Source organism: Sphaeramia orbicularis, chromosome 5 (assembly GCF_902148855.1).
Source record: "Sphaeramia orbicularis chromosome 5, fSphaOr1.1, whole genome shotgun sequence".
In the NCBI taxonomy this organism is placed as follows: Eukaryota; Metazoa; Chordata; class Actinopteri; order Kurtiformes; family Apogonidae; genus Sphaeramia; species Sphaeramia orbicularis.
The window spans coordinates 43,651,265-43,679,116 of NC_043961.1; the positions used below are offsets into that span (position 1 = coordinate 43,651,265).

Sequence of the window (27,852 nt, forward strand, 5' to 3'; positions counted from 1 at the left end):
TGCCGCTCCCTCACCTTGCTCGACCACTCGCACTATATGCATATGCATGCGCCACACACCGCTCTCGCACTTAAAGGAACACACACACACACACCAGTCTCATAACACTACTAAAGAAAGTTTTCACACAGCACTGTGAACAGATCCTGTTCACAGAATTGCTGGTCTGTCTGTCTCTTAACAAGGCAGCAAACAGTCCATAACAGCATCCTACCTGTATAGAACCAACAGCACCACTGTTCACAACTACACTGAATACAACAGCAGTACTTCAGTCACGACTCACCGTTCGTTCACCTGTAGTAGACCCCCTGTCCAATTGGTGCCAGTATGAATATTAATCAGTCAGTGTCAAGTCTTGTGTCGTTGTTTAGCTGACTTTAGCCAAAATTAGATGCTACTTTTCTAGCGCAAACTGTGAAGACAGCCGAGTCTCCTTATTTCAGAAAGTCCAGTAAATATTATGGCATTAATAAATGCGGTGAAAAAAGAGGGACTGATGCGGTGAAGGATGATGGACAAGCAAGGAATACGCCAGTGGCATTTGGTGTGCTATATGTACGCATTTTCTACCTTTCATGTGTTATTAGATGGCATGTCAATTTGTGCGTAGATCTCTGGTTCACATAACCCGAACTCCAACCCTCAGTGCATGATAACACACCAATTAAAAGTGGTGTATAGAATTATGTGAGTCGTGATTATCACGTTGGTTTATCAGTCAGCAGCAACTACAGTTGCTGCATCATTGAGATGTTTTTGAACATTAAATACTACTAAATTTTTGTGTCAGTAGGTAACTTTAAATCTGAGCAGACCAAAATTACATGTGGAGTCCCCCAAGGCTCCATCCTGGGGCCCCTTCTGTTCAACATCTACATGGTTCCACTGGCTCAGATCATAGAAAAAAACAAAATAGATTACCATAACTATGCAGATGACACACAGCTCTACGTTTCAATGTCCCCAGGTGACCATAGCCCCATACAAGCACTGGGTAAATGCATGGAGCAAATATCTGAATGGATGGGCCATAACTTTCTTCAGTTAAACAGAGAAAAAACTGAGGTAGTCGTTTTTGGACCCAAGGAGGAGCGTCTAAAAATCAGCATACAGCTCCAGTCACTTCAGTTAAAAACCTCAGACCAGGCCAGGAATTTGGGTGTTGTCATTGATTCAGACCTGAATTTTAAAAACCACATACAAACAATTACAAAGTCAGCTTACTATCACCTCAAGAACATTTCTAGGATTAAAGGACTGATGTCGCAGCAGGACCTTGAAAAACTTGTCCATGCATTTATCTTTAGTTGAGTTGACTACTGTAACAGTATCTTCTGTGGTCTGCCTATAAAGTCTATTTGACGACTGCAACTGATCCAGAATGCTGCTGCTCGAGTCCTCACTAAGACCAAGAGAGTGGACCACATCAGCCCAGTTCTGAGGTCTCTACACTGGCTCCTTGTCTCTCAGAGAATAGACTTCAAAATTCTCTTACTAGCATATAAAGCACTGAATGGTTTAGGCCCAAAATACATTAGAGACCTTCTAGTCCAGTATGAACCATCCAGACCACTCAGGTCATCTGGTACAGGTCTGCTCTGTGTTCCCAAAGTCAGAACTAAACATGGAGAATCAGCGTTCAGTTTCTATGCTCCATATATCTGGAACAAACTACCAGAAAATATCAGGTCTGCTGAGAGTCTGAGTTCTTTTAAGTCCAGGTTAAAGACTCACCTGTTCACTGCTGCCTTTGACTAAAAGGCTTTTGACTTTTTAAATTTTATATTCTCTTTGAAACTCTGCACTGCAACTTTTACTTTAATATGTGTGTGTTTTTATTTTTATTTTATTTTATTACCTCCGCCAAGGAGGTTATGTTTTTGCCAGGGTTTGTTTGTTTGTTTGTTTGTCTGTTTGTTTGTCTGTCCGTTAGTGTGCAACATAACTCAAAAAGTTAAGGACAGATTTGGATGAAATTTTCAGGGTTTGTTGGAAATGGGATGAGGAAGAAATGATTAAATTTTGGTGGTGATCGGGGGTGGGGGGGCCCACGGGGGGGTGGGGGTGGGGCGCTGATCATTAGTGTGCAACATAACTCAAAAAGTTCTGGACAGATTTGGATGAAATTTTCAGGGTTTGTTGGAAATGGGATAAGGAAGAAATGATTAAATTTTGGTGGTGATCGGGGGTGGGGGGGCCCACGGGGGTGGGGGGGGCACTGATCTTTACTGTGCAACATAACTCAAAAAGTTCTGGACAGATTTGGATGAAATTTTCAGGGTTTGTTGGAAATGGGATAAGGAAGAAATGATTAAATTTTGGTGGTGATCGGGGGGGGGGGGGGGGGGGCGGGGGGGCCCACGGGGGGGGGCACTGATCGTTAGTGTGCAACATAACTCAAAAAGTTCTGGACAGATTTGGATGAAATTTTCAGGGTTTGTTGGAAATGGGATAAGGAAGAAATGATTAAATTTTGGTGGTGATCAGGGGGCACGGGGGGGGCGGGGGGGCCCACGGGGGGGGCACTGATCGTTAGTGTGCAACATAACTCAAAAAGTTCTGGACAGATTTGGATGAAATTTTCAGGGTTTGTTGGAAATGGGATAAGGAAGAAATGATTAAATTTTGGTGGTTATCGGGGGTGGGGGGGCCCACGGGGGGGGGGCACTGATCGTTACTGTGCAACATAACTCAAAAAGTTCTGGACAGATTTGGATGAAATTTTCAGGGTTTGTTGGAAATGGGATAAGGAAGAAATGATTAAATTTTGGTGGTGATCGGGGGTGGGGGGGCCCACGGGGGGGGCCACTGATCAGCCTTGGCGGAGGTCTGCGCTCTCCGAGTGCTTCTAGTTCTATTTTATTTATTTATTTATTTATTTATTTATTTATTTTTGATTTTATGTGTTGTTTTCTTACTTGCTGTTTTTAATCACCTTTTATATGTTTCTTTTATAATGTTTTAGATGTGTTTCTTTTTGTTTCTTTTATTTCAATGTCCTGTGTGAAGCACCTTGAATTGCCTTGTTGCTGAAATGTGCTATACAAATAAACTTGCCTTGCCTTGTCTAAATATATCTCTTTATCATTAAAAAATAAAAAAAAATTTGAAATGACGGATAATAATATGTTATGACGGAATTTTTACGACCCTGTCCGTCAAAATGACGGACAATTAAAAATGTCTAGCACAACCTCTGGTTTGTATGTGTTTGCTTTATACAATATATAATCCGATTATGCTGCTCATGTGCAATGATCACCACCATGTTATGTTATATTTAATGTTGTAGTATTGTGTATTCCACATCTTGAAAGGTGGTTTTGATTCCATACTTTGCAGGACAAGATGAATGAGGAGAACATGAAGGATGTGAAGCTGTTGGAGGCTCAGGTTCTTCATCTTCAAGATGAAGTTGCAGCTCTGCAGCATCAGAAGGACGACAGCAGACACACGGCATTTGACTTCAGTGGACGGATGCAAAACACTCTGTGAGCTTCACTTATAATAAAAGATGAAAATCCTCACCAGAGTAACTCCTGTGTTTAGCTTTATTTAAGACATGACATTCTGAGCAACATTCTAGAGAAAAGTATAGAGAAGCCTCACAAATGATGTAAATCCATGGGTCTTCCATATATCCAAGAAATGATTGAGGAAAAAAGCCCTTTAAATATTATTCAACAGATGTGTGAACACAGTCCTCTGGTACATGAATACACATATACACAGGATGTAAGGGGACGGGGCTGTGGGCAAGTTTCCACCCCAGGAACTTTGGGGTATTTTTATAGGGGTAGTTTTACAGGGACGGACGTCTGCATGTTTCCACCACAGAAACTTCGGGGTAGTTTTACAGGGGTGGGGCTGTCGGCGTGTTTCCGCCCCATGAAATTCGGGGTAGTTTTACCGGGGCATGTTCGTGCGTGCGTTTCCACTGCAGGAACTTCAGGGTAGTTGTATGGGGGCAGGGCCGTGGGTGCACTTCCACTGCAGGAACTTTGGGGTAGTTTTACGGGGGGAGGGCCGTCAGCATGTTTCCAATACAGAAACCGCCCCCCTTGGATCAAAGTAAAGGAACCATTACAGGGTCAAACAAAGTCCCTGCTTTAGGGTTGGTACTTCAAACATCCCTAAAAACTCCTGGGCGGAACTTGGTTTACTCAGTGCTGATTGGGTAGACCCAGCTCACCATTCCCGTAATGTCTTTGTACAATCTCTAGCTGTATCTTAGTCAATGAAAATGTGGGGTTTTGAAGCAACCATTCCTGCCTCATTCTCTGGCAGGTTGAAGCCTCTTTAATCCCAGTTTTTTTGTATCATGTATGCCTGAAATGGTTCTAAGGTTCTATAGTTTTGGTGGAAAAGTCCTACACTATTTTCTGGCATCCAGTTACATTATTGATGATGGGGATGTGCATGTGATGGTACTTTACTGTATGATAGAAACAAACATGTGCATCAAAGCTGAATCATGACTGGTTTGTATGTCCACAGGTGGTATTTGTGCGGCCCAATGGGAAGAGGAGGAGTTAGGGACAACATGGTGTCCAGACTGAAGGAGGAGGTAGAGGAGATGATGAAGGATCTGCATCAACAGACGCAGATGAACACCATCAGTCTGAGCAGTTGTTCTGTAAACACTATACAAAACAGTAAGAGCAGTTTGACTGTCATGGTCATGACATTTACTTGACTCTTAATTGTAAACTGATTAAATCGGCAAAATCACGATATATCTAATTTTATATATACAGGAAATGTTTCAATTTAGGTAAGAAGTGGTTTAAAACAACTATACTGATACTATCCCATTTGATTATTGTCTTGTTTCATTTGTAAGAACACAAACATTTTTTTGTCGAAAGTACCTCATTCTGTGTAACGCTGCCACTCTGACATTTCTTTGCATGTTGTCTTTTAATTTTCTGTGATGAAGATCACAAAGTTCCCTAATGGCAAAGAATATTCTGTAAAGTGATAGTAGCAACAATTACAGAGCCAAGCTTAATTGCCAGACATGTAATTGTGATTAACTATACCACTACTATAGCACAAGTCTAAAATTAGTTTCCTAACACATATACACCTAGCCATTTATTTGCATTGAACATATATACAATATACAGATATGCAAAGATAAGCATGAAAATCTCATTATTAATCTTCATGAGGGTTGGACCTAAGGTTTGTCAATATGATCATTTAAAATATGTTACATTTTTTTTTATATCAGTATATGTAATAATCATCAATCTCAAATCTTTATTTCTTTGTTGTTTAAAAGCTGATTTTTGGTCCTAAGTGAATGTTGATGAAGGCAGATTGCGTTGAAGAATGGGTTTGAGCAGCTGTCAATCAAACATTTAAAAAACATTCAAATGTGTATAAATATTCAAATATTTCCTTCTTAACACCTGTGGTTCAATTTGATTGCATCATGGTAGATTTTTTTAAATAGCTTATTATTATTATTATTATTATTATTATTATTATTATTATTACTTTAACTGAAAGGGAATTACGTTATTTGTCCCCAACGTCACCAGTTACCAAAGCTGTCACACACTGAAACTTTACTTATCATCCTTTTCCGACATTGATATATTGACTTTCTAAAAAATTCACTACTGGTTGAACTTGAATACTTATAGGTTTTGATTTCTTTGAAGATGGGATTCCCTGTGTGCCACTTATGGTCATCAGTGAGCAGGTCATTGTTTTTGTGGAGCTAAATAATAACAGAATCGTCTGAAAGCATGAACATATTGACCTTTTCATCTGTAATCTTCTATACATATATACATATGATGAATAAGGCATGTCCATTTGAGGAGCCAAAAGGTTTTTTTTTTTTTTTTTTTTTTTTTGTGCAATAATGCAGTACTACAGTATTACTTGCAGTAATATTATGACACATCTCATATTCTTGTGATTCGTGTGTTCACCACCAGGTAGCAGTAGGCGTTTGCAGCAGCTCTGTGTGTCAGGTCATTGCTTGGAACTTGAGTTCCAGGTGGAGTTCCAGCTTTCTGAGGCAAAGGTGAGACACTTGATTGTCACAGTTCAAAACTCTTCTTATTTCATTCAGTGATGGAGGAAGCACTCTGAGTTCTTTGACTTCATCTTTGATTTGTGTAATAGTCAATCTTTTGTTTGAGTAACAGTAGTAGTACCCTGGTGTAGACGTACTGAGTTGTAAGTAAATATTCCAAATATAGACTAAAACATACGCTAAATTCATATACTATATGTGTTTTCAGATACGACTTGTATTTGTGTGTACACGTGAGGACATGAACACTTTAATTCGTTTTTGAAGTAAATTAATTGTGATGTCCACTTGAACTAAAATGATTATAATGATGATAAAAAACCTTGACTTGGTATCTGCATGAGCATCCTCCCAAAAATGGAAGCCTCTTTGCCAGGTCTCCCTCAAGAGACATTTTATCACAAAGGATTTCCTGGATAAATAAAGGTTAAATTGATAATCTCCAGGCCTTGGTTCCTGACTCCTCCCGCAGGAGTAATTAATGGACCGTAGAGCCATGTGCATTTTAGGGATGTTAACATCCTTCAAGATGTTGCACCTGCATTGATTTATGGTTTACTTTTGAACACTGAGGAGTGAGGAAGCTGAAGAAGTGATAAAAAGAACTAAGAAGAGCTTTACAGGGTTAGGGTTAGCATTCCAGGATCTACTCCTGCCTGTGTCCAATGGAAAACTCTACCCCGTCATGCATAAAACACTTCCACATTTTTATGAAATAAAACATCGTTCTGGGTTCCCACGCATCCTGGAAAATCTGGAAAACCTGGAAAAGGATTAACCGATTTTCCAGTCATGGAAACCATACAGAAAATGAAAAAAGGTCAGATGTCCTGGAAATGGTTATGTTATCCTGGAAAACTGTTTATCCTCCCCCTGCCTTGTGACCTTGTGTGCCTAAACTGAGATGAAACAAAGGAAATTGTTTTTCAGTGATTTAGTGAAAATATACAAATATTTTTAGAGGAAGTACAGGAGAGAAAGTAAGAGAGAAAAGGAAGTTGAGTTGGGAATTGCCCAGTTGAACATTGTAACTCCAGTTTGTCATGCTGATGAAATGCTATGCTGTAATCTGTGGGTGTGTTTACATTATTCTAGGATACATTTGTCATAATTATTTTTCATAGATAAATTATAGCCATAGACTGCACATTAAATGTCTGAGTAATAAACATAGAAACAATCTGGATAAATGCAATTACAAATGTAGAAAAGAACACTTCCAAAGAATGAGGGGGACAGGGTAATAAGTTATGTCAAGTTACATGTGATAACTTGTCTCTGTAGCGGCTGAAAATGTCCTGGAAAAGTCCTGGAAAATAATTTCAGGGAAAGAGTGGGAACCCTGATCAATATCCCACCAATGAGTTGTTTCTTTAAATAAAGGTGTTTTGTATGAATGTATGTTTTGAATTATCCTAGTTAATGAACATGATGTGACATAGTCCTATTACTGGTTTAATGTCTGGGATGAACAATAGCCTCCTTCCATCTGCCAATGAGAGCAGGAGCCACTAAATACTTAGAACTACTGCAGTCATGTGATCATTGAATTGGATTTGGTGGGTCTTTTGTGCACTGTCAAAGGAGCATAATCTGCTGAGTAAATACAGTCTAAAAAAGTATTATTTTTAACTGAACCCATCAACTGAGGCATTTCTAACTTGCTGGTGTGTTTGTCCTGCAGAATGCCAGCAAAACTGGGAGGATCAGTGACTTAAATGTAATGATGGCCATCAGTCTCCTGCAGAACTTCAGTTGTCTCTGGTCCAGGTATAAAGCTCCTTTTGAAACTTTGGTGACAGAAACTAAATGGTAATATGTGACTGTGAACTTGTCCTGGTTTTGAACGGATCCACATCTGTAAAACACCATTAGTAAATACTTCACATATGGTGTGCTATCATACACAAGTTAACATGGGGTCCATTAACTCATTGGCTGCCAGCCATTTTCAGAGCAGAGAGCCCCATACTGCCAGTGTTCTGGAGTGTTTTCATTGATTTTCAAAACCCACAGAAGATTGAGTTCTATGACTACATAAACATTGAAACTATCAAAAGAATGTGTAAACTCTCTTCTTTCATCAGGAAAAAAAAAGTTTGTTTTTTGCCTTTTGGGTTCTTTAGTAATCGGCGGTAGAACAGGGTGGTTTCAGCATAAACACCTGTTTTTGACCAAAAAACTGAGAAAATCAGCTTTTTGTGCAAAGAGGCATGTCAAGCAGAACAGTGACTTTGACACCAATATTTGTAGCTTTAGTGATGCCTCAAACATCTGAATAGTTGTTTACTTCTATGAAACAACAAAACACTGAAAAGAATAAATATAGAACATAGAATAATATGCATATAAAAGAGTTTTGTGTAAGTATAAAAAACTATGGTTCTTTGATAAAACAAAACTATTTCCAGTGCTGAATATTGCACAGTTTTATTGCACGTTGTGTGAGGGATGCGGGGGTTATGTTGATTTCAGTTATTGCACAGTTTTATATTGCACATTGGACAGTCCTGTGTTCATACTAGGCCTGGGCGATATATCGATTTTATTGATCAATTCAAGTTTTTGTTGAGGACGATTAAAAAAATTAAAAATTTGACTTTTTTTTTTCTCCTCTTCTTACGGCACACCTCTTGCCCCAGGAGCTTCCGTAGCATCCCCCTCCCCCTCCCCCTTGCTTCCTTAACAGAGATGCACACATACCATTAACATAGCTACCGCTAACGAGAGCGAGAGGTTTGTTCCGAAAAAAGGGATAGTATCGTCAGTAGTTTGGAACTGGTTTGGGTTTGTGTAGACAGATGTGGAACAAGTGACTGCACGCTGCAAAGTTTGTCTAAAGCCCATTGCAACAAAAGGCAGCAGCACAACAAACTTATTCCAGCATCTAAAACAGAGGCATCCAGCTGAGTGGGAGAAATGCCACTCTTTATGAGGGGAACAAGACCGCCACAACCAACAAACTCCCGCTAAAAAGGAGCTTACTGTGATGGAATCATTTACCCAAAGCACCATGTTTGACAAGAAAGGGGCACGATGGAGAGCCATCACTGAGGCGGTCGCTCTGCACATCGCCAAAGATATGGTACCCCTATATACAGTGGAAAAGACGGGGTTTATCCACTTGTTAAAAACTATAGACCCCAGGTATGTGCTGCCTAGCCGCAAGTATTTTGCTAAAGTGACCTTACCCCATCTGTACAACAGTACTCGTGAGAAAGTCAGCAGTGAGCTGGATGGGATGGTGTTTTATTCTGCAACGCCAGACATGTGGTCCAGTCGAACCATGCAGCCATACATGAGTTTGACGATACACTTTATCAACAACGACTGCGGAGTATTTGCCTCCAAACAGTGTACTTTGCAGAGGACTTTCCAAAGGTGAGCTTATTGCCCAGGGACTGAAGGATGCCCTTGGTTCCCGGAACCTGTCCTAGCATCGTCTAATCTGCATGACTACTGACAGTGGCACCAACATGATCAAAGCTCTGAGAGTGAACGGATGGCTCAACCTCCAGTGCTTTGGACACAAACTATGCAACGCTATTGCTAAGTCTAACAAGAAGTCAAATAAATTAATCATTTTTGGTAGTCCATCCTTTATCATCATCCACCATTTTATAAATAAATGCTAGTGCATGTAAGACTGGGGAGGTGTGGAGTGTGGTGGGTCCCCGCGCCTGTTTGGGGGGCTTTGGGGTGGCAGGTCCCGGGTCGGTGCCCCCTCGACTGCATAGGATGATTGAGTGTGTGAGTGGCCTCTGGGGGGGGGGTGGCGGTTTTCTGGCTGCGATCGTTGGGTGCTCGGGGTCTCTGGGCTGACCCGCTCCTTGGCGGCCCCTGCCTGGGGATTGGTACTGGGGAACGGGGGTGCCGAATGCCGGCTGGCTTGTCTTCTGGGAGGAAACTTCCTCCCAGTCATACTATCCCCCAACCCCTCGCCTCCCCACCCCCCTCACACAAAGCACGTAGGGTCTTGGGGAGGGTGCACATCCCGAGGGGGTACGGCAGAGGGGGTCACTAAAACGGCCTCCCTCTGTGGTACCCTGGGGTGGCTAACTCCTCAATTTTAATTACACCCACCCACAACACACAGAAACACTAACACCACACATTCACTTTTGGGGGGCGGGCTGTGTGGCGCCTGGTGGGTGGTGCCGTGCCGGTGGGTGAGGCTGCCTGTGTGGTGTTGCCCTCAGTGGTGCGCAGTTATGCTCCTCAATTTTAACCGCTTGCGTACACACCTCACACTTCAAAACACTGATAGGTGGGGAGGCGAGGGGGAGGGGGTCTTCCCACACCCCTGTTTCCTGGATGCTGTCTGGGGCGGGGGGCCCCGGGGGAGGGGGGCTGGAACATTGGCTTGGGGCTCACCTGGCTGCATTGCTGGGGGGTGCCGCCCTCTGATGAATGATGTGTGCGCATGGGGATTGTGGTTGGGGTGGGGGGCTGGGCTAGCCGCTCTCTTGCCTGCCGCAGGTCGTGTTGGGACCGGGAAAGATGTGTGTTTGTGGGCATCAAGGGTGTGGTGGTTGCTGGTGGGGTGGTGGACCGCGGTGGGGTTCCTGGTGGCTGGTGTTGCCGCCCTGGGCTGCAGTTGGTGCTGGGGCTGTGCTCGGGTGCCACGCCTTGGGGGGACTCACAGCGGTGCTGCTCGCTGCTGGGGGGGTGGCAGCACTCCGGATACACGTGACTGGTGTGTGCAGGTGGGTGGGAGGGGCTGTTGATGGGTGTGGGTATGTGTGTACATGTAGATGTGTGCGTGTGGGCGTGCCCCGGGGGAGGGGGGCTGGTAGGTGGGTGTATGGGCATGGGTGGAAGTGTTTGTGGGTGTGTGTGTGTGTGTGTGTGAATGGTCGAACATGTGGGATGGGTGGTATGTATGTCTGGGAGTCAGTGGGTATGTGTGCATATGCTTGTGTGGGTGAGTGGGGGACTGGGGGGTGTGTGGGGTTTGGGGGTTGGGCTTGGTGGGATGGGGAGGTGGGCCTCCGGGCCCCCAGGGCACTTGGCTGTGGCATCGGGGTGTGCACTGGCCTGCATCGGGTGGCGGTCTGGGCTGGCCTGGCCGCCCGTTGTGCTGGGTGGGACCTCTGCCCGGGGAGACGGGTGGCTCCTGGGCTCGTGGGGCTCGGGGACCGGCGCCTTGCCTGCCCCTGGGTGGCTGGCTCCTGGCGGGGGGGTGATGGCTGGCATCCCTGGCCCCCTGGGGCTGGTGCTCGGCTGCTGTGGGGCCTCTGGCGGGGGCCTCCCTCGACCATCTTCAGGGCGGGCACACTGTTGCCTCTCGGGGGGGGGGGGGCGCGGGCTGGATCCCCCCTCTCTGTGGTGTCTGCTGGATGGTCTGGTCTTGGGGCCCTCTTGGTCGGTCCCTAATCCTTGGAGGGAGTGCGGTTGTGGTTGCATGCCTGTGTTCTTCACCTCAGTCTGTTTGCCTGCTTCACTCTGTCACAGCAGATTAATGTGAACAACTGATGTTGTGTGGATTTGTTACTGGTATTATTTGTTAATAGGTATTATTTGTGCGAACGTGGTATACGATCTTTTGTTCATTCTTTCTTATATTCTTCATTTCATAGGTCTTATGTATCTCATTGTTGTGTTTTTTTTGGGTTTTTTTTTGTAGTTTTGTTTGTTTTGTTTTTTTTTTCTCTCTCTTCTGCCCAGTGTACTCAGTTCTGGTTGTAGTTATTGTCACCATTATAATTGTCTCCATGGTTGTTGCTGTTTGTATTGTTGATACTTTCTTGTGAGGGTCTTCGCCACCTTCTTCACTCTTGTTCTCTCCCCTTCTTCTACCCCCCCACCCCCCATGTCAGGTCCGGTATCGAAATGTGGTTCAACAAAACTCATAATAAACACAGCAGAATATCAAAGGGCGCTTCATATACTTTATGAAGTTACCCTTGGTAAAGCAAATTTGTTCAGCACTGGGAGGAACCACACTACCATTCTGCTGTTAGGACGCTGGACAAGACAAGTCGAAAAATAAATAAATAAATAAAAGTAGTGTGAGATACTCCCTGGTAAAATGTCCAAATAAAAGAGGATACACAAGCAAAGGTGTCAGAAAAATGGGCAATGATGACTGGGAGTACAGTTGGTGGTGTCAGCTGCTGCCTTATCGGTACAGACAGCTGCCTGTCAGCCAGCTGAGACCATAGACAAAAACAAAAAAACGACTGGGCTCTGCAGAGTATTTGCCTCCAAACAGTGTACTTTCCAGAGGACTTTCCAAAGGTGAGCTTATTGCCCAGGGACTGAAGGATGCCCTCGGTTCCCGGAACCTGTCCGAGCATCGTCTAATCTGCATGACTACTGACAGCGGCACCAACATGATCAAAGCTCTGAGAGTGAACGGATCGCTCAACCTTTAGTGCTTTGGACACAAACTACACAACGCTCTTGGTAAGTCTAACAAGAAGTCAAATAAATTAATTATTTTTGGTAGTCCATCCTTTATCATCATCCACCATTTTATAAATAATACTTTTTTAATAATTTCTATTTAAGGCACTTTCAATTAAAAGTGCTGTACATGAGTTATTAAAAGAATTAAAAATACACAAAAACAGGACAAATTCTTTGATATTTGTGTTAACCTAACAAGAATAATTAAGGTGGCATATCCATTTGATCTGTTTTTGAAGAATAATTAAGGTGGCATATCCATTTGATCTGTTTTTGATCCATTAAGCCACAGTTATGAATGGATTATTTTATTAAATGCTGTCATATTTCTCTATAAAATGCACATATGCATTTAATAAACACAAACATATACTGTTTGTGTATGTATGCTGAAGTGTCTGTTTCTGTTTGAACTTTAATAAAGTTTTGAAATATAGAAGAAAAGAAAAAAACGTTTTCGACATGTATACCAGTAGATATACTTTATAACTGTTTGCACCCCCCCCATTATCAGACCATGTACATGTGCAACCATGATGAAGTAAATAATATTTAATTAGATTTTTTAATTCAAGTTCTTTATTTATTAATATAACTATTTGGATAAATACCAATTTTTTTCTTTTATATTTTTCATTTTCACTCGTGGTTTTTCCACCTGTCTTTTCTCTCAGTGATTGCTGGTTGTATGTTACTGCTGTTAACTGTGAAATTTCCCCATGGTGGGGAAAATCTTATCTTATATGTTCAATGTTATTAATGTCCCAATATTGATGTCTTTGTGTTTTGTTCCTCTCATTATGGAGAAAATGGTGTTAAGGATCCCCACACTGATCGTGCTATCGGAGTTTGCAACAAGGTTGTTGCTGCTTTTTCCTATAGCTGGAAAAAAGAAGAGAGTTGGGGGAAGCACAGTTAGAGCTTGGCCTACCCCCTCATCAGCTAACAACAGAGTCACCAACCAGGTGGGGCTCCCGCCAAAAATTGATCGAGCGGTTCCTGGAACAGGAGAAGGCTATAGCACATGTCCTGGGGTCTGATATGAAAAGCCGCCATCTTGTGCCCTCTTGGGAAGACATTGAGGTTTTGGAGTCAGTAAATAAGGCAGTCAAACCACTCCAAGACTTTACTGATGTGCTGTCAGGGGAAATGTATGTCAGTGTCTCTTTCATCCATCCATCCATCCATTATCTGCTGCTTATCCGGGGCCGTGTCGCAGGGGCAACAGTCTTAACAGGGATGCCCAGACTTCCCTCTCCCCAGACACCTCCTCCAGCTCTTCCGGGGGGACCCCGAGGCGTTCCCAGGCCAGCTGAGAGACATAGTCTCTCCAACGTGACCTAGGTCTTCCCCAAGGCCTCTTCCCGGCGGGACATGCCCGGAACACCTCCCCAGGGAGGCATCCAGGAGGCATCCAAAACAGATGCCCGAGCCACCTCAGCTGGCCCCTCTCGATGTGGAGGAGCAGCGGCTCTACTCTGAGCTCCTCCCTGGTGACTGAGCTCCTCACCCTATCCCTAAGGGTGCGCCCAGCCACCCGATGGGGGAAACTCATTTCGACCGCTTGTATCCGGGATCTTGTCCTTTCGGTCATGACCCAAAGCTCATGACCATAGGTGAGAGTCAGAACGTAGACTGACCGGTAAATCGAGAGCTTCACCTCTCGGCTCAGCTCCTTCTTCACCACAACCGACTGATACAGGGACTGCATCACTACAGCCGCTGCACCGATCTCTTTCATTAAACCTGTTATCCGTTTGTTCAAAACCAGTCTTTTGCAGACAGAGGAAGACAACACAGAGCTTACTAAAACAATAAAAAGGAATATACTGGGATACCTTTTTAAACCCTTGAAAATGTAAATGGGTTTACTAAGTATAATTTAGTTCTAACATGTTCATTTTTGTGTGAATTCATGACATTGTGCAGATGTAATTGCTTTGTGTGGCCACAGGAGGGCACCTCATGTATGCTTGGTGGGAAAAAAAATACTCCGGTAGTACAGCATTGCATGTTGGGAAGAAGAGACACTAAGCTAGGTCAAATACAGAAGCTACCACGAGATACTTACGAGAAAGATCAAAAGTTTATGAGAGACTGTTTTACATTCATAGTTACAAGTCTGTGTTTTGAGTTTCACAAGAAAGCGCCTGCAATCCGGCGACTGGGGCGATTGTTTTGTGTCGTTTTTTCCAACCGAAGACTCCGGTGAGTGATATGTTAATAATATTGTGTTATGGTTGATTTTGTTAAGCTGCTAACATGCTAATAGACCCGTATATTTTCGGTTGTTATAAATGCGAAATATCGAACATTCTTTCATATAAAAACCAATTGGAGTCGATAGGAAATGTTGCAAGGATGTTATCTGTCAAATTATCGAGTTGAGTTGGAAATTAATTTGTTTTACATGATCGATGGTGATTTCCACTGCGCCAATTTGGATGCCATGTTCAGTGTTGTAGAAGTGAAAAGCGTGCGCTGAAGCTCACGGGCGCGTTCAGTTTTGATATAAATGTGTTGGATTCATTTTGAGATGGTTGTAGATGTATTTACAAGTGTATCTAAGACTCATGATTGATTATTGGGAGAAAAGAAATGTTTTGTGTTACATGATTTAGATGATGCTGTTAAACAAAAAAAGACACAAACTAATGGTGATTTGAGATATTTTATTTTTATTTGTCTCATGGTACAGTTGCTTATTTCTTTGTGGTCAGTATTATCAGTTACATTTGAGTAAAAGAGAGAGAGATGGATAATTCTGTACAGAAAGTGATGACTGCTAGTTAACTTTGTGTTCTACTATGCAGATTGTTTTTTTTATGCTGAGTTTTTGGATCTACATCGAGCCGAAAGCCAGGTTTTCTTTGTCTGAGACGAGACGGGATTGGCGAGGATGCTGGATCCTTCATCTTCATCGTCTTCATGAAGAGTCACACCTGGAGGAAACAACCTGACAGTAGTACCTGACGCAGTAACCACACATACACACACTACCCAGGTAGAACTAACACACACAATATACTTGAACTGACACAAATTCAAACTAAACTTTGGACTGGACTTTGAACTTTGATATTAGCAGCAACGGCTGTCGGAGGACACTTCAATTGTTGTTGTTTTGTTTATACTGGGAAGTTTTGGATTCTGAGTCAATTCTGCTCTTATTGTTGTAATAAACACAATATTGTTCACCGTAAACTAACCATCCCTCACTCCTTGAGCCGAATCAGTGTGAAGTACTAACATAGGTGTCATTACCGTGTTACACCTTGATGAAAAATACAGTGACCCTGTAAAGGATAAACTCTTGGACATGGCCTCTCTGATGGACCCATGGTTCTGGACAACCTACATTGATCCAGACAAAATGGAACAAGTCAAAAGAAGAGCTGTCAATGAACTACTGTCTTTCCCTACTGACAAAAGCTCACCACAGCCTGGTCTAGTTGTGCAGATGGACCAAGAAGAGGCAAGGCCTCAGCCAGACCCCAAAAGGAAAAAAAAAAACTTTAGCAGCCTTCTTCAAGAGGAATCATGAACCAACCTCTGACCAGTCAGAGGCAGTTATCTGCTATTGCCAGAAGCAGACCCCGACATTGATCCACTTCAGTGGTGCAAGAGCCACGAATCCAACTTCTCAAGGCTCAGTAACCTGGCCAACAAATACCTCTCCATCCCTGCAACGAGTGCCCCATCTGAGAGAGTTTTCAGTGTGAGGGGAGGAGTTGTTACCTGCAGCAGGGCACGCCTTAAGCCAGAGGCAGTGGACAGGCTGGTTTTCTTTGCCAAAAATGTATAAAAGTTATAGACAACAAGCACAGACCTCATGTCCTGCACCTCAACCAAAATGTGATGTTTTGTTTTGTTCATATATTCAGGAATACAACTGGCACTGTTTATCTTTTAAAACAAAGTTTAACAAAAGGTTTTAAGTATCCACTTTATCAATCTCACTGTTGGATTTGAATTATTATTTATTTGTGAACAATGTGCTGTGCAACATTTTTGTTTACAGAAGTGTTTTATTCAAGGCAGAGGTTTTACCTTCCAGAGGAGGCTCTTTATTTAGTTTTTTGAAAATGAATTCTATACAAAGTACAATTTATATCTGTTAGAAAGAGAACAACTGTCAGGTTCAAAACACCTAGATATAAAGAAAGACACAAGAACACACAGGAGTCAAGTATCTCTTGCTCGCGAGGAGAGTAGTTGACAGAACACTGCTCAGTTACAATGTCCCAACTCACTCTGAGGGTCCTACCCTTGCTCTCCTCATTTATTTCATTTGGGTGTTCCCTAGTTACATGGGTGTGTTTAGTCTGAGGGTTTACGTATTGATCACATTGTTAGTACATGGGTGCATGATTATTTTCCTCTTATTAAATGTCAAAACTTAATCGTCTAGACACATCTGTGTAGCCTTTGTGTGAACTTCTGCTTTCGATCAGACGACATGGGTCAACTGGTCTCCAAGGCATGGTCCCCATCCTTCGAGGTGCTTTCACTTCTGTAAAACCTGTAAAAGAACTCTAAGAGCACTTTGCCCTCATTCAACACAGCATATAATAACATCATAAGACTGGCATGAATGTGATAACTTATGTACAATTATTCTAACAATTCCCTCCTGTTTATCACATGAATGCTTAAATTCTCACTTCACAGTATGATCACTTCACATAGACTTTCGATCATTTGATCATTTTCATAAGAACCTTCACATTTACACTCAGAGTCATGTTATCAATTTAGACTGTTGTAGATTCAAGGTTTTCTGGATTAAGAAACAAATCTGATAAATTAATTTCATCGTCATCATCATTTGAAATCATATTTAGTGAAGCGTCTTTGTCAGATTCTTTAGGCTGAGGTCCCAGGGCAGTGGCAATGAGTTTCACAATCAGTGCCCTAATACATAGAATACAACAACATCCACACAAGGTGAGGAGTGCAGCAAATACAGCAACTGATATCAATATAGAGGATGCCAGTCCCTTAAACCTTCCAAACTTATCCATCCATCATCCCACACAAATGCATTTATACCAGAATGGTCTTGCATCTTTGCGTTGAGGGTCCTCAGTCCCTCTATAGCTTTGGTCAACTTGTCACCTGGTGCCGTGTTGTTAGGGATGGAAGTACAACACTGTTCTCCAAACATTCCACACACTCCTCCTTTCTCCGCCAATAGCATGCCAAGAGCTATTCGGTTTTGGAAGGCCATTAAGGATGTGGCTACCAGTTGCTCATGAATTACATTAAATCCGTCCTCAGTGTAATTGGTCAATTTCAACACGTTGTAGTGGATGTAGTTTGTTCTATCAACATTCTTATTTGGGGTCACAGGAAAAATGGCACTTAATATTGGGAAGCTTTCAAAACCACTAGCTACTTGAATGTTTATTTTGAATGTTTGAATGTTTATTTATTTCAGTTAAATACAAGATACAAAACACACACATATAAAAAAGACAACAAAACAAAACACCTACATATTAAAAAAGAAACAAACAAGCATAAAATTAACACATTTTGTAACTGAAAAAGGAAGAAGCTGAAGCCAGAGGCTTATTTCTGCTTCTCCTATTTACACCCTTAGTCCATGTCCACACCTTAAGTTGCAACAGATAAATACTTAAACTTAAATTATACTACATTCAGTGTAATAAGTTATTTTGTAAACATATTACTCTCATAGCCCTTCATAATTTGACCAATTAAATTCTTTTTGAAACTCAACAGTGAGCTACACAATTTCACTTCATCCTTCAATTCGTTCCATAGCTTGACACCAATAACTGAAACACTGTGATATTTAACGTTTGTTCTTACTTTACACTTTTCAAACACAAACATCCCTCTTAAATTATAATGTCCTTTTCTTAACTTAAAGATTTTCTGAATACAAAAAGGAAGGTTTTTACTTTTAACTTGAAACATAAATTCCATTGTTTTTAAATATACAATGTCAAGAAATTTTAGCAAACCAGATTCTACAAAAAGTGGATTACTTGATTGGAGATAACCAGCTTTGTTTATGACTCTAATAGCTTTTTTTTGGAGTTTAATTATTGGGTCTAAATTAGTCTTATACACATTGCCCCATATTTCCACACAATATGACATATATGGCATTACAAGTGAACAATACAACATATGCAAACATTTTTTGCTTAACAAGTCTCGAGTTTTATAAAGAATCGCAACAGCTTTGGACATTTTGCGTTTGATATATTCTATTTGTGGTTTCCAACAGAGTTTATGGTCAATAATCACTCCCAAAAATTTTGTTTCATACACCCTTTCAATTTCAATTTCATTAATTTTCAGTTTTATATCATCACTTCCCCTAGCACCACCAAAAACCATAAATTTTGTTTTATCTTCATTAAGTGATAACTTATTTACATCAAACCATTTTTTTAACTTGCTCAATTCCTTTTCCACAATTTCTAATATTTGTTTCATATTTACTCCCGAATAAAGCAAATTAGTATCATCTGCAAATATTGTAAATTTTAACTTACTAGATGCCATAAAGATATCATTTAGATAAAGTATAAATAACTTGGGTCCCAGAACTGAACCTTGTGGGACCCCACATGTTACGTTTCTAAGTTGTGAATTTGTATTTCCAATTGATACATACTGAGACCTATTTTGTAAATAACTTTTTAACCAGTTTTGCGTCACACCTCTTATACCATACATTTCACATTTCCGGAGTAATATTGAGTGATCAATTGTGTCAAATGCTTTCCTTAAATCAATAAAAACACCAACAGTATGTTGTTTCTGATCCACCGCTGTTGCTATATTTTCTGCAAATTCCATTACTGCTAAAGATGTTGATCGGTTTTTCCTAAATCCATACTGATGATCATTTAATATCCTATATTTGTCTATGTAGTCATCTAACCTCTTTACAAACAGTTTCTCAAGAATTTTAGAAAACTGTGGTAACAGTGACACCGGTCTATAATTTGACACCTTGTGCTTATCACCATTTTTATAAATCGGAATCACTTTAGCTATTTTCATATTTTCTGGAAAAGTACCTGTTTGAAATGATTTGTTACATATATACGTGAATGGTTGAAGGATACTGTTTATCACTTGTTTTATGAGTGACATATCAATGGAATTTCTATCAGTAGATTTTTTATTTTTAGATTTCCTGACCACTTCCAACACTTCACTTTCACAAACTCCACCAAGAAACATTGAATTATTGTTTTCAATAGCAAAATTAAAGGTTTTATCATCCTTTTCCCACTTGGTAATATCTTTTGCCAAATTAGGACCGACATTAACAAAAAAATCATTAAATATATTCACGATGTCCTCTGTATTTTCCACCACAGTGTCACCAGTTTTAACAACATATGTAGCAAAATTCTTTTTATTACTTTTTTTAATCATATCATTTAACACTTTCCAAGTACCTTTAATATCATTTTTGTGTATTTCTAACAACTTATCATAATAGGCTTTTTTATGTGTTCTTATAATTGCTGTCAATCTATTTTTGTATCTTTTATATTTATTCTCTTTTTCTTTCGTTCTGTGCTTCAGGAATTCCCTATAAAGACTGTTTTTCTTCTTACAAGCCCTTTCCAATCCCTTAGTTAACCATGGTTTCTTATTCTTTTTAAGATCTTGTCTATATTCTTTCACAGGACAATGTCTATTGTACAATGTCAGAAATATGTCTAGGAAAGCATTATATGATTCATTAACATCATCTACATAAACTTCATGCCAGTCATAATTTATTAATTCCTCCTTTAAGGCCATAATTGCTTCTGGTGACTTTGTTCTTACCAAACAAGGTTTTTGCTTATAGTTGGTTAAAGATAATTTGTTGTTCATTTCCAGTTCTATAAAAACTGGCAAATGATCACTTATGTCAGTCAGAAATAGACCACTCGTTATTTCACCATCAATAATGTTTGTAAAAATATTATCAATCAATGTTGCGCTTTCCAATGTGATTCTACTTGGTTTTGTAATTACAGGGTGAAAACTCAAACTAAACATAGTGTTTACAAATTCTGCTGTTTTTGCATGTTCATTCCATTTCAATAGATCAATGTTAAAGTCACCACAAACCAAAATCACCTTATCACATTTTTTTTCATATAAATTAGTAATCTCCTTATTGAATTTCTCAATACATGACCCTGGTGTCCTGTAAATACAACTAAGAAATATATTTTTGTGTTTTTCCATCTTAATTTCAACCGTTACACATTCCATCAGATTGTCTATAGCAATTGTCAAATCACCATTTATCTTACATTTCAAATCATTTAACACAAATAGGGCCACGCCCCCTCCTCTTTTATTGGCTCTGTTTTGCCAAAACATCTCATATCCTTCTAACTCATCTAGTAACTCTTTCTCATCACTCAGCCAAGTCTCTGAAATTGCTATTGCACTAAATTTATGCTGTAATTTTTGCAAATAATCTTTAATTTTATCAAGATTGCTATATAGACTCCTGCTATTAAAGTGAATCACCGAAAAACCCTTAATTTTAGACTTATACTTGTCTTCTGAATAGTATTCACATGTTGTTTTAATGCTGTGGTAGAAGTGGGTCTCTGGGTCAATATCATTCTCTAAGACATAGGGTTTGTGATCTTGAAAGTCAAAAGACTTAAATTCAGTGTATTCACACATTCTCATATTTCAGTCCTCAACAGAATCTGACCTCATAGCTCCATCACAACAAAATCTGATATGACATATCTCCACTGGTCCACCTCTGTACTTTGTTCTTCATCTTCATTTATACTGATCAAGCTCAGTTATGTCTCTAATAACAATAACTTTGGCCCGTTCAGGAGTACCATTCAGTCTTATCATTACCTTACAGTTTCTTACCCATGTGTCTTGGATTTTTTTTTCCTTTTTCAAGATTCTTGCTTGTCTTGCAATTGCAGCATTTCTCTTTGTTAAATTTTCGTTTATGTACACCCCTGTGCCCTTAAGTTTTTTTGCATGCTTGAGCACTTCAATCTTCTGTTTTCTGCTCACCAAACGAATAATAATGTTTGGCCTCTTGCTCTGTTTTTGGGGTAAGGTGTGACAGACAGCTATATCTTTACGGTGTAAAGGAATGTCTTTGCTGTTTAAAAACTTAATAACTTGTTCCTCCAGAGAGTGTAATTCAGTGTTTGATGCATCCTCACCGTTCTTGTCACCGGCTGTGATGCTTGCATAAGTGCGATGGTTAGTCTTTAGTCCTGTTATCATTAGCTCATCCATCCTTATGCTCTGCTCCAGATCTTCAACTCTTCTTTCCAGTTCGTCTATTTTCTTGTCTTTTTCCCTAATCACCGCCTTCAATTTCCGCATTTCCTCAATTAAATCCAGTAGTCCCGTCTGTTGTTTTGCCACCTTGCTTAGCTCCTCAGACATAAAGTTCAAAGACTTCTTCACTTCTTCCATGTCTTCTGCAAGCTTTTTCGTTGCCATGTCTCCTGTCTTAGCTTGGCTCCTGGCCTAGCCTGGTAGCTTACCGCTGGTAGTGGTGGCTCCTGGCCCGGTAGCTAGCCGCTGGTGGTGGTGGCTCCTGGCCTGTTAGCTGGCCTCTGGTGGTGGTGGCTCCTGGCCCGTTAGCTAGCCGCTGGTAGTGGTGGCTCCTGGCCTGGTAGCTTACCGCTGGTGGTGGTGGCTCCTGGCCTGGTAGCTGGCCTCTGGTGGTGGTGGCTCCTGGCCTGGTAGCTGGCCTCTGGTGGTGGTGGCTCCTGGCCCGTTAGCTAGCCGCTGGTGGTGATGGCTCCTGGCCTGGTAGCTTACCGCTGGTGGTAATGGCTCCTGGCCTGGTAGCTGGCCTCTGGTGGTGGTGGCTCCTGGCCCGTTAGCTAGCCGCTGGTGGTGGTGGCTCCTGGCCTGGTAGCTTACCGCTGGTGGTGGTGGCTCCTGGCCTGGTAGCTTACCGCTGGTGGTGGTGGCTCCTGGCCTGGTAGCTTACCGCTGGTGGTGGTAGCTCCTGGCCTGGTAGCTAGCCGCTGGTGGTGGTGGCTCCTGGCCTGGTAGCTTACCGCTGGTGGTGGTGGCTCCTGGCTCAGCGGCTGGCCGCTGGTGGTGTCTCCTGGCCCGGTAGCTTACCGCCGATGGTGGTGGCTCCTGGCCCGTTAGCTGGCCGTTAGTGGTGGTGGCTCCCGGCCCGTTAGCTGGCCGCTGGTGATGGTGGTTCCATGGTGATGGTGATGGTGATGGTGATGGTGGTTCCACTTGATCTGCTAGTTTGTACTCAGTTGGAACTCCCCTGGGTACTCCTATTGAATCTATATACGTAGGGTCATCTCCCCATAATTTGTTCATAGCTCTTTTATTCCTTATCAATTGGTTGTGTGTTTCTGTCAACAATGTTGATGACAATGAATCTTTATCAACTTTGGTTACATTTACAGGCATCAGCAAGGATACTAAAGCACACGTCCCATAAAATTTCCTTGGTAAAGCATCTCTCAACACATTTCCTCCACAAAGCCACCATATGTCTGACCGTTTCCTATGTACCCAAGTAGACAGACTTTGGTTAGTTTGGCATAAGGTCGAGTTAATATATCCCACAAAGGTCGCATCGGTTTCGTTATAAAAACTAGTGAAATTTCCTGGTGCTATTTCACTACTGAATATAGGTCTAGTTGTGGATTTCGTTGCCAAGTCACGTCTGTTTTGTTCTAAGTCAAACATTTAGTCACGGGAAACTCTAGATTTCTCAAATATTACCAAGCCCTAAATACTGTTAGCCTTTATGACTTCACTGACGTTGAGACGGCGGGAACTCTAATCGTTCCGTTCCCCTTTGTAGTCAGACTTTTACTGGCTTTCAGTGGTGGTGGAATCTTTGAGAGATCTACAGAGGTTACAATGTGACAAGTGTATCCAAAAAGTTCTTTCTACTATTTTGACTACTGTTGGTGTTATTTAAAAGCACTTGGTACGGGCCTTCCCACTTAGGATGACACCAATGCTTCTTCTTTATTGCTTTGATTAATACCCAGTCTCCCACAGTTATCTTCTAATTATCCTGTAGAGACAATGGCATATCAAGTACTTCCTTAGCTCCTTTCACTGTTCTATGTTGGAGAGTTTTTCTTAAATAATCTACTATACTTGCATCATCATCCAGGTCAATATTGTTTTTGAATTCAGGTAATCTGTATGGCCTGCCATAAATAACTTCAAATGGTGTCAAACCATTCCCAGATGCAGTAATATTAATAAATGTTTTAACTAGATCAATACACTGTGTCCATGGTTTCTTAGTCTCTTCCATGCATTTCTTAAGTCTGTTTTTTATTGTTCCATTCATTCTTTCCACTAATCCAGCACTTTGTGGATGATAAGCACAATGATTTTTTAACTTGATATGTAAGGTTTGTCCTAATTTCATCACTACCTGATTGACAAAGTGTGTTCCGTTATCACTGTATATAATTTCAGGTATTCCATATCTAGATAGTCTCCTTACATAAAGCCTTAGCTACTGTTATAGTATCTGTTTGTTTGCATGGGAATATTTCAACTCATTTGGAAAAAGCATCAATTAGTACTAAACAGTATTTTTTGTTTTCACTCTTATTTAGTTCAATAAAATCCATGTGAATTATTTGGAATGGATATTTTGGTGTAGGAAACTGTCCTCTTTTAGGTCTCACATTTCCTTGTGGATTATGTTTTGCACATATTAGACATGATCTACAAAAATTTTTTTTGAATAATTGTTAAATCCGTATGTTGTATAATATTGGTTTAGTAGGTGTACCATCCCTCCTGTTGAGACATGTGTTTTACCATGGCTCAATATGGCAGCCCGTTTAAATAAGCTTTTTGGTAGAATGGGTTTTCCTTCTGGTCACTTATAGATGTTGTCTGTGAGTTTTGCACCATTTTTTGCCCATAGGTCTTTCTCTGTCTGTGAAGCGTTCTGCTGCATGTCTATTAATACTTCATCACTTACTTCCTCATTCTGCATGATATGAGTTTGTTTTAATACTGCCTCTTTTGCAGTTTCATCTGCAAATGCATTTCCTTTTGATACTGTATCTGAGTTGTGGTGTGTGCAGCACACTTACAAATTGCTAATTTTTTTGGTAGTTGTACGGCTTTCAAAAGGTTTATCAACAACTCTTAATGGGTTACAAGTTTTCCTGTAGATGTTACCATTCCCCTATTGTCCCAATACTGTGCAAACACATGAACAGTGGAAAATGCATATTGACTATCTGTGTAGATTGTGGCCTTTTTGTCTTTTATTAATTTACAGGCTTCAGTGAGCGCCACTAATTCTGCTTGAGTTTGGCCTAGCCTTTGGAAAGATTTCTCTGCAAGTAGTTCTACATGCTCCTGTGTCACATAGAAACTCTACTGGTTTTCCATTTAGCAGTAAAGTTACCATAGGTCGAGAAGTGTCCGTCAAAACAAGTCTTGTAAGTTTAGTTCAACTTCTGTGTTACAGGAATCATACATGTGTGCTAAAGGTCCTTCACTGTCTTTGTCTAATCCTTTCAATCGTTTCATAGCCAATTCTCCTTCCTCATGCGGGTCAATTTCACTTCCCTCATCACTTTCTCTCCTATCCTTACCTCATCATGCTTGACTTAGATTTGGACATTCACGTGCAAAGTGTCCTTTCTTTCCACACTGCCAACATTCTTCTCCGTCTCTGCTTCTGTAACCACCATAAGCTCCACGTCCTCTAAAACCTCCTCTGAATCCTCCTCTACCTTGTCCTTTTCTGAAACCTCCTCTGCTTCTTCCTTGATAGAATACATCATTATCTTGTTCTCCATACATTATGTCATTTACCTTGTTAGTTTTCTTTTTGTCACTTTTTCTGCATGCATAGCATGATTTATGTATTCGTCCAATGTTCCTCCAGTCAGTCCAATGTAATGTTTGTCCACCCAGTGTCTAATCCTGTCTAATGATCCTGCATGTAAAGCATTTTTTAATTGTTGTCGGTATGCACCATTTTCATCACTGTCCTCCGTAAGACCACGGTGAGCCTTAAAAACTGTTGTCATTCTGACTGCAAAATTTTCAAAGGACTCATCATCCTTTTGTTTTGTGCATCCAATTTCAGTGTAATTTGCTCGTTTGTTGAATTTAGTTCTTACTCTTTGCGTTAGGGCAGCGACTCTTGTTACCAATTCACCATTGTCATCCAAATCTGCTGAGTCTCCAATCCGTTAAGGTTGTAAGACTTCCTTAAATTTTCCATGTCAATTATACATTGTTCTACATCTATTTTAGGACCTGTCACACCTTCCACTATCTTTTTTACGTCTTCCATAGTCCACGTCTTTAAAAACCAAAACTGTAGGGTTTTGGTCATTCTATCCTGCTCTAGGATTTGCTACCTCGATCATTGGGTAAGCCTGTACCTCGGAGTCTGAGTCATGGTCATGGTCAAAGTCTTCTGAATCTTCTTTCTTAGTAACTACTCCTCCACCCAATGTTTTAGACCAGACTAATTTTTGTTTTTTTCTTTTCTGTCTGGCTACGTGTTTGTAAGTATTTGCTTGGAGTGAATTTTTCTGATTCAGGGCAATAAGGTGGAGGTTGATCTGTCACTTCTGGATAGAGTTTGATTTAAATCTGAGGTGGTAGAGGGGGAGCGGAGGGTGCCGCTAGAACATGTACAGCACCTCCCATCGCTCCTTTCTCCTCCTGTGCTTGTTGTGGCTCTTCCTCTACTACATTTTGAGCTTGAGGTTGTTGTTGCCTACGTGGTTGTGTTTCATCATCCTCTTTTCTGTGAAACATTCTGTCTTTATACTCATTTCCTCTGTCGTTTTTACTTTTGCCCAACTTATTTTTACCTCCTTCTTCTCTTTTCTAAGCTTCTTTTAGCCATATTTGAGCTTCTCTAAGACCTAATTTTTCCATTTTCTTTAGATTATTGTTGGCTTTTAATTTAATTTTCCCTATCAATTCACTAACATTTTGTGTAGTTAATTTACCATCGAATTCAAATTGTCGTCTCCAATCTGAAAGGTTTTTTTATGGAACTGGGATCCTTCAGTTCCACATATTTCCAATCATTTGTTCTTACTTCTGTTTCGTTCCTAGCTTCTTTACTATGAGTTTTCCCCATTTTGTTAAACAATTTAGACCAGTCTCATGTGTATCCCTAGTGGAGTCTCTACTTAGACTGGTTTTCAACCTGACTGTACAGTGTTTTCAATCCTCTATCAGTGGTATTTCTCAAGCTTCTACCTCAACGAGGCGGAGAAATCTTGCCTATTGCTTCCACCAATAGCACACTGTTTACTTCAGTCAGTTTTGGTATGAACAAAGGACAAAAATCCTTCGTTCCACTCACACTCACACACACTTGCAGTTTTCGTGGCGGTCAACTCTCGCCTTTACCTGGCAAACCAAATTTACTTGGCAGCTCCCGCCCTGCCTGGCATTTTTGCACTGCTTAAATTATGCCAACTTCCGCCTTGGCCGGCAATTTTACGGAGTTTTATGACTTCCCTGTCAAAGGCCCTTCCAACCTATTTATTCACCTATCAGTGCCTAGGATTATAGGGTTTTCTACGCGGTAACCCTCAGTCACCCGTTTCCTTTTTTAATTCAAGACCATACTCACCCTCCTGTTGTTCTGTTCAAGGATTCTCGTCAACCATCAGATCCCAGCCAGTGGGTCAGACTGCCGTTCCCGGAAAGGGTCTGTTTCGGTCCGCTGCTTTTGTTGCGTCCCGGCCGTGGCCACGGTCTACACGGAGACTGTCCCACAGGCTGGCAATCCTCAGGTGTATTGAGATCCGGCTCGAAGGACCAATTAAAAAATGTCAGGTTCAAAACACCTAGATATAAAGAAAGACACAAGAACACACAGGAGTCAAGCATCTCTTGCTTGCGAGGAGAGTAGTTGACAGAACACTGCTCAGTTACAATGTCCCAACTCACTCTGAGGGTCCTGCCCTTGCTCTCCTCATTTATTTCATTTGGGTGTTCCCTAGTTACATGGGTGTGTTTAGTCTGAGGGTTTACGTATTGATCACATTGTTAGTACATGGGTGCATGATTATTTTCCTCTTATTAAATGTCAAAACTTAATCGTCTAGACACATCTGTGTAGCCTTTGTGTGAACTTCTGCTTTCAATCAGACGACATGGGTCAACTGGTCTCCAAGGCATGGTCCCATCCTTCGAGGTGCTTTCACTTCTGTAAAACCTGTAAAAGAACTCTAAGAGCACTTTGCCCTCATTCAACACAGCATATAATAACATCATAAGACTGGCATGAATGTGATAACTTATGTACAATTATTCTAACAACAACTTTATAAAAATTTTGAATTTTGCTAAGAGTAAGATGCAGTGCATGTTCATGCCATGTATCC

At 41.1% G+C, this 27,852-nt stretch overlaps 1 protein-coding gene and 1 long non-coding RNA gene across 3 annotated transcripts in view; one reads left to right on the plus strand and one right to left on the minus strand.

The window, feature by feature from the left end:
* The window catches only part of cenpp (centromere protein P), a 375,236-nt gene that overhangs the window by 34,594 nt on the left and 312,790 nt on the right, over positions 1-27,852 (plus strand). For both annotated transcript variants that reach the window (XM_030133511.1, XM_030133512.1), the window contains exons 2-5: positions 3,346-3,494; positions 4,501-4,658; positions 5,958-6,046; positions 7,743-7,828. In XM_030133511.1, coding sequence (XP_029989371.1) covers positions 3,352-3,494; positions 4,501-4,658; positions 5,958-6,046; positions 7,743-7,828 — 476 coding nt within the window. In that variant the 5' untranslated portion in view covers positions 3,346-3,351. The remainder of the gene's footprint in view (positions 1-3,345; positions 3,495-4,500; positions 4,659-5,957; positions 6,047-7,742; positions 7,829-27,852) is intronic.
* Positions 17,686-22,755, minus strand: LOC115418958 (uncharacterized). Its single transcript, XR_003935382.1, has 2 exons — positions 22,721-22,755; positions 17,686-17,863 (listed from the first exon to the last, which is right to left on the minus strand). It is a non-coding gene; the product is annotated as an uncharacterized LOC115418958 (long non-coding RNA).